General features: G+C 48.8%; 1 protein-coding gene across 1 annotated transcript in view; it reads right to left on the minus strand.

Annotated features, from left to right (window-relative positions):
• The window catches only part of Smad3 (SMAD family member 3), a 115923-nt gene extending 108100 nt beyond the window's left edge, over positions 1-7823 (minus strand). The window contains exon 1 of the mRNA XM_013010246.1: positions 7570-7823. Coding sequence (XP_012865700.1) covers positions 7570-7775 — 206 coding nt within the window. The 5' untranslated portion in view covers positions 7776-7823. The remainder of the gene's footprint in view (positions 1-7569) is intronic.
• Positions 7824-7929: the final 106 nt, after the last annotated feature.

The following is a 7929-nucleotide window of genomic DNA, read 5'->3' on the forward strand; positions in this document are numbered from 1 at the left end:
CTCTATTAACCACCAAAAAGCCAGAAGTGAAGGTGTGGCTCAAATGGGAGCATCAGCCTTAAACAACAAAGCTAAAGGACAGAGCCCAGACCCTGACTTCAAGCCCCAATACTGGCGTGTAAGTGCGTGCACACGCACGCACATGCGCGCGCACATACACACACGCACACGCGCGTGCACACACACGTTGTAAAGAAAGTTCTCATCTTAGTCTAATGTCCTAATGTTAGGTGGCAAGGAGAAAGTTTGACTTATTTCATAAGGTAACTGACCCAGAATAATGGTTGGAGTGTGTGCCAATGTATTAAAGTCCCCTAATCAATGAATGAATACAAATTAATGGTGGTTTAGTCCATTAAATTGTGTTAATTTTATTTCCATTTTAACATTACAGCCATCACAAGCTCACATTATCAAAGCAAAATGTTTTTTAAAAACTTGTTTTAATTGGATCCCTGATCTGATATGCTCAAACCCAAATTTAGATCCATCCATTTCTTGAATTTCTCATCAAACTAAATGGCTATTATAGTTACCTACTTTGTTCTAGTAGACATTTAAATGTTTATGCCTTTGCAATGATTTCTTAAAAATATTATTAATGAAGTTCTTATGCTTATCCAGGCACTTAGATTAATGAAATTTACTTTCAGCAAGTGTGGAAGACCAGGTTGAACCAAACCAAATGCTAAAAGTCCATAATCACCTATAAGCTTCCCAATTGTTTTTATTTTTAATGTATTTTTTTTTTTATTTTTTGCAGTACTGGCATTTGAATCTAGGGCTTTGTGCTTGATCTGCTTGCTTGCAAGACTGGTACTCTACCACCTGAGCCATACCTCCAACTGAGTTTTCTGCCTGTTACTTAGGAAATGGAGTCTTGTACACTTTCAAACTGTGATTCTCCGGATGTCAGCTTCCTGAGTAGCTACGGTAGCTACTGAGCCACCTGCCCATAGCTAGTTGATTGTTTTTCATAGATTATCTATCATATTCTGAAGTTCCCAGCTTCACAGTGCTACATTCTTTTTCATTTTTTACTTACTTTTGGCTATTTTTTAATCTTTTTAACATTTCAAGTCATTGTACAAAGAGGCTTCAACAAGTCAGATTATGAGTACAATGCATCTTAAGCAACATCACCACTTTCATAATTCTCTCCCATCTTTCCCAACCCTACCCATCTTTCTTACTTCAGAGAAGGTATTTCAGTGAGCAAGACACCACACCTACCTCATCACAGCCCTTCAGCTAAGTGACAAGCTAAAAATATTAAGGACAGCACTCAGTTTAGCAAAACACAGGAGATAAAAGTGTCATTCTCTAGCCAGGTGCCAGTGGCTCATGCCTGTAATCCTAGCTACTCAGAAGGCTGAGATCTGAGGATCACGGTTCAAAGCCAGCCTGGGCAAGAATGTCCATGAGACTTTTTGTTGTTGTTGTTGTTGGTCGTGGGGCTTGAACTCTGGGCCTGGGCACTGTCCCTCAGCTCTTCAGCTCAAGGCGAGCACTCTACCACTTGAGCTACAGCACCACTTCCGGTTTTCTGGTGGTTTATTGGAGATAGGAGTCTCACGGTCTTTCCTGCCCGGGCTGGCTTTGAACCGAGATCCTCAGATCTCAGCCTCCTGAGTAGCTAGGATTACAGGCATGAGCCACCAGCGCCCAGCTCCATGAGACTTTTATCGCCAATAAACCACTAGAAAACCGGAAGTGGCGCTGTGGCTCAAGTGGTAGAGTGCTCGCCTTGAGCTGAAGAGCTGAGGGACAGTGCCCAGGCCCAGAGTTCAGGCCCCACAACAGACCAAAAAAAAAAAAGTGTCATTCTCTGTGTGTACATACATACATCAGTAATAGGGCTTGAACTTAGGACTCAGGGCCTCCCACTCTGCTTAGCTTTTTTACTCAAGGCTCATGCTCTACTACTTGAGCCACAGCTCCACTTCTGATTCTTTTGGTGATTAATTGGAGATAAGAGTCTTTTCTGCCCAGGATGGCTTCAAACCTCGATCCTCAGATCTCAGCCTCCTGAGTAGCTGGGTAAAAGCCACCAAAGGTATCCAGCTAAAGGTGTCATTTTTTACAGGCAACTCTCCTCAGGTACTAGAAAGCTGCCATGAGCATCCTGCAGACCAGAAACTGCCTCTGACCGTAGCTAATGTCCTCAGTGACCCAACACAGTTCATTTGCCTCCTCCCTCATTTCCTCCTTCTCCTCCCACAGATTATGAGTACCCCATGCATCAAGGTGTTTTTCCAGACCCAGACCCTTCATGCCTGGCATACTGGGATCAGAAAAAAAACACAGCATGGACGCACCCTGCCTCAGTCATCATGGAAGGGATTGTATGTGCGATCCAATAGATTCTCATTCCATCATGGAGGGATCTGGAAAGAAGTCAAAACACACTTCCTTCAAAGCTTTATGATTTGCAAAAACACTTCCTCAGGCCTGTGGAACTCATCTTGAGTTCACAGGTATAGACAGGACGTGAATTCCCAAACCCATCCAGGTAGTAAAAAATGGCAGGGCTCCAATGCAAGGCTTCTCCCCTCCCCCCCCCCAACCCCAAGAAAACAAGTAGCTGTTGTTATTTAATTTTCAACCACAAAGATGTCTACATATTAAAAAGGCTTCCTAAGCTACTCAGGAGGCTAAGATCTGAGGATCATGGTTCAAAGCCAGCCCAGGCAGGAAAGCTCATGAGGCTCTTATCTCTAATGAACCACCAAAAAAAAAAAAAAAAGCCGTAAATGAAGGTATGGCTGTGGTGACCACCAGCCTAAGAGACAGGGACAGTGCCCAGGCCCTGAGTTCAAGCATGAAAAGGAAGGGAGGGAAGGAGGGAAAGAAAGAAAAAAAAACAAGCAAGCAAGCCAGCATGCATCATAGACCATCTCCACTAAGAGTCCCTCCATACTAGCACTCACATTTCTTCTGATTGCTAGGACTACAAAAGAAACAGCAGGTAGACACTCATAATAATGCCCTATTAATGTTTCCCTTACTGAAGCAAGTTGCCCATTGGCAGAACCCTTCTCAAATATATCTCTTCATCCTTCCCTGGGGCCCCTAACACTGACTCAGCTAAGGGAGGGGTGCAACAATACCAGTGAATCAACAAACTATACCTGTAACATGTGATACGGAACTGCAAGGAATGAGCCATCAGCCACCTGCATCTGTCCCAACAGCCAACTTCGGAGTACCCTGGGAATGCCTGCATCAGCCAGAGTCAGGTAGGCTCTGTGTGGACACCCCTAACCAAGGTTAACAAGAGGCGAACGGTGGGTGGTCTCCTGATGGCTCACGATGGATACAGAAGCTTATAAGGGAGTTAATTTTGAAGATCTTTTCCCTGTATTCCCCAGGTGAGAGTAGCCTGGCAAAGTCCTAGGAGGAAGGCTGGGGACCCTAAGTTCAAATCCCATGACCACACACACACACACACACACAAATGTGATGGCTCGCATCTATAACCCTAGCTATTCAGGAGACTGAACTCTGACAATTAAGGTTGGAAGCCAGCCCAGGTAGGAAAGTCTGTAAGACTTTTATCCAACTAATCAGCCAAAAGCTGGAAGTAGAGGTACAGCTCAAGTGGTAGAGGACCAGCCTTGAGGGACAAAGCTAAGGGACAATCAGATCAAGCCCCTGTGTGTACACATGCACACAAACACACACACACAGGCACGCACGCACGCACATGCACACACACACACACACATATGCGGGCACACACACGTGCATGTCCCAGGAGAAGGCCATACTAAAAAATGAGGTACACAAACAGGAAGAGCATCTCTGTGTCAGACCTTGTACCTGGTTCAGGTCTCCCATTTTTCCCTCTGGATTCCAGAAAAAAAAAAAAGCCCAAATTCTCTTTCCAACAAAGCTGTAAGTCTGGCTTCGAACAAGTAGGCTCCACTGAACCTATGGCCTCATGCAGGCATCCTAGTTAAGAGCTGACCTACATCTCCAACCTGTCTTGTTTCTGTATTTGTTTTTGTGACAAGATCTCACTGCTCTGTTCATGCTGGCCATCCTCAAACTTGCCATCTTCTCATCTCTACCTCCCAAGTAGCTGAGGTGGCAGGCATGCGCCACCACTCCCAACTTCAACTCCACTCTTAGGCTTGATCTCCCCTCAGGTACTCAAGCAGGTGAGCAATGTCGGATGGCTGCAGGTATCAAAGACTAACCTCTCTGTGGTGTAAGTCAAACTGAAATCATGTGGGTGACATCTCTTCAACACCAGTAAAACCTGTTATCACTCCAGCTCTCCCGATCACTGAAACAAGCTAGAGATGAGGACACAGAGAAGCCAGACTGCTTTGGGCAAGTCCCTGGTACATGACTCTGGTGGCCAAATGCTGCCACTTGCTGATGAAGATCATGAACCAAAGGACTCTTGTTAGACCTTCTCAGGCTACAGGCTCCTCAAAGCCCAAATCTCCAATAATAGCCTGAACCCCAGCCTCCCTTGCCCCCAGTGGGCTGGCTAAGTTAAGTTACATGCTTCCCTATGTCTCTGGAGCCAAAGGCTCTCAAAGCCAACAGGAACCAGCAGACAGTGTGACAAGCAACACCACAGCCTACAAGGCTGAACAGACATGTGGGCATCAAGAGCAGAAGGCCACCAGCCACCTCCCCAAAACATGCACCATCTTTACTTTTCTGTCCACAACCAAAACAGCAGCCACTGTTGCCAAGGGAAACAAGGTCTCACCCCCAAGGCATGGGCACACAATCCAGAGACACACATCTATTTTGTTTAGACCTACCCAAGCTACTGGGTTTGTCTGCTTAGGACTGGAAACGTGGCTCAATGGTAAAGCACTTGCCTAACACAGACAAGGTCCTGGGTTCAATCCTCAGCATGGGAAAACAAAATGATAACATAAAATCTCTGCTTCACTGGGTGCTAGTGGCTCACACTTGTAATCCTAGCTACTTAGGAGACTGGAATCTGAGAACAGTGATTCAAAGCCAGCCTGGGCAGAGATGTCCCTGAGATTCTTATCTCCAATTAACCACAAAAAGCCAGAGTGGAGGTGTGGCTCAGGCAGTAGAGCAACAGCCTCAATGTGAAGCCCTGAGTTGAAGCTCTAATACTGGCCACACACCCCTCCCACACACACACATGCCAACTATGCTTTAGCATCAGGAGCCTTTTAGGTGGGCAGAATCTGCCCTGTCCTAACTCAACTCATGAAAAGATCAGGCGACAAGCTAACAGGAACAATCAGAAACATTTCCAGAGTTCACATGCCTCATCAGGCTGATGGAGGGCTAAGGGAGACCAAAGCCATGCTTCCCAGGAGGCGAGAACGGACTACAAGACTGAATAAGAGCAGAGATCCACAGCCCACCCCCTGGCGAGGGTACTTAGCACTAACAAAGAACACTCAGAGTGCACAACCCAAATCTGCCCAAGGAGCAGGGGCACACAGGGTCAGAGCCTCGAGTCTCTCTAGTCCCCACACAGCCTGTTCGCCTTTCTCCTCTGAAGAGTTTTCCAGCTGAAACACAAAAGCCCTCTTAGGCCTGCCTTATCTGTTTCTCCAGGGGCTGCTTTCCTTCTTTCTTCAAGGACTTCATAAAACCATAGGAAAATGCTTTGTAAACTGTGAGGCACTTTCCCCAGCTGCCTGGATTTTTGTTTTGCTTAGATTGTTGTTGTTGCTTTTTTAATAACTGAAATCACTTTTAGTTTATTTCAGTGCACGACTCCTTGATGCACCTGTGCAGATTGGAAAGGCGGTTTACATAAATCACTCCTGAGATGGAGAACCCTGACCCTCACCCACCTACCTCCCCCAAACTACCAAAAGTAAAATGAATTAAGAATCACAGCTGAGACCAAAAGGTCCATTAGAACTTTGCGCTCCTTCCCCTCCCTAAAGTCTACCTAACTTTGGCTCAGGACCTCAGATCCCCAGTGTCATCTGGGTGACTGAGAGCCACCCAGTTTTGTGCTTGTTTTTAAGCAAACTACTAAATGCAGCAGCTGTACTCACTAGACACTATGTTGAAAATGAACTATACAACTTGTGGGTGGGGATGGGAGGGAAAACTGGGAGCGAGGGAGGGAAGGGGTAACTCTTTACCTGACTTATGTAACAGTAACCCTTCCAGACATCACCTACATAATAACAATTTAAAAATAAAAAAAAAAACTACTTTTTAAGTAAGCAATTCCCAGCATGTATAGCATTTATTTCAGGGAAGGCCAGCAGAGGGTTGAGGTGGCAGATGTTACTTGGTGCCTGCTGACACGGCTGGTGGCCTTGTACAGCTGCTTCAGGCAGGTGGCCTCTACATTGTACATGACAATCCTGGCAGCTCAGATCTTAGGAACCCTTCTACTCATTCCTCTACAGCCTGGGGCCCCAAGAATATCATTGTGCCCCCCCTCAAAGAAACATGTACTTTCTTGGTTTGGAATCAAGACTTTAAAGAGGGAAGGGGTGTGAAGTAGAATACAGGAGGACAAGGCTGCCCCCACCCCAATTCCCAGCTGGGTACCACCAGAAGGCCCTGAGAGTGGAAAGGAGTCACTGACCCCTTCGATCAGCCATCTGTGAGCTCCCCCGCCCCGACCTTCCTAGCCCAGACCGATGAGAAGGATAAAGGAGGTCAGGACAGATGGCCCAAGTGCTTTGGGAAGGAGGGCTCTACAGGAATGCAGAGCTCGTCAGAGGCCCCTTTGGGGTGTGTTTTGTTATGGGTTTGGAGCCTCGCTGTGTTCTACAGACCGCAATCTTTTAGAATTTAAAAAGAGAGAGAGAGAGAAGAGGGCAAAAATCAGTCAAGGGTGAGGGATGGAAAGGAGAAGACCCTACTGTCCACCGCTGGGCCCTCCTGGTGGCAAAGTCAGGGGGGCGCAGTAACTAAGTGCGTGCGCGCGCGCGCGCAGGGGGGCGGGAGGCTGGCACCACGAGTCTAAAAATACTCGATAAGAAAAAAAAATTAAAAATGCTAATCCCGAAGGCAAAGAAAAGAACGAAGAAGAAGGAATCTGTCAATCACCCAGGCTCCCCGGGCTCCTCACCCACCACCCCAGCTGTACCGACTGCATTCCTGTAGACCAGGGGAGAACTGGGGAGGTGTTGGGGGGGGAACCCCCGGACTGAAGGAAAAGAAAAAGGGGAGACACACACACACACACACACACGGCCACCTCCACGAGCGCGGGCCGCGGGGCGGAGGAGGGGCGCGCGCAGCCGAACAAAGCGGGGCCTCAACTTGGGAGCCCGCAGCTCCGGGGAGAGAGGGAGGAAGAAAGCCGGGGGAGGGGGTTGAGGGGGGGGAGAGAACCCATCTCAGCTGCACCCCCACCCCCTTTCCCGGAGGTGGGGAGGGGGACAGTGAATGCAAAGACTTAGAAAAGCCAGAGGAGCCGCGTGGAAAGCCGAGGCTCTCGATGTTGGCAAACCCCAGAGGAGGTTTTGTGGAGGGTGGAGTTCCTTGGTCTCCTCCCCGGGCCCGCGCTCTCCGCGGCCCCCTCTGCACACTTGCACACTCACGCACACACGCACACACGTTCTTCCCCCACACACACCCCACCTGGGGATGGTGATGCACTTGGTGTTGACGTTCTGCGTGGTGATGGCCTTCTCCAGCTCGTCCAGCTGCCCGGTCTTCTTGAGCTTCTTCACCAAGCTCTTCACCGCCTTCTCGCACCATTTCTCCTCCTGCCCGTTCTGCTCGCCCTTCTTCCAGCCCAGCAGGCGCTTCACGATCGGCGGGGTGAAGGGCAGGATGGACGACATGGCTGGCCGCGCGGGGCGCCCCCCCCCTCGGAGGAGGGGAGAAGGGGGGGCTGGACGCGGCGGGACGCCCGGAGGGGAGGGCCGGGAGGGGAGGAAGGGGGCGCGCAGAGCGGATCTCGGGGGGGCCCCGCGCCGCCCCCAACTTCTTCTCCAC

The sequence above is a fragment of the Dipodomys ordii genome, unplaced genomic scaffold (genome assembly GCF_000151885.1).
Source record: "Dipodomys ordii isolate 6190 unplaced genomic scaffold, Dord_2.0 Scaffold11, whole genome shotgun sequence".
Classification (NCBI taxonomy): domain Eukaryota; kingdom Metazoa; phylum Chordata; class Mammalia; order Rodentia; family Heteromyidae; genus Dipodomys; species Dipodomys ordii.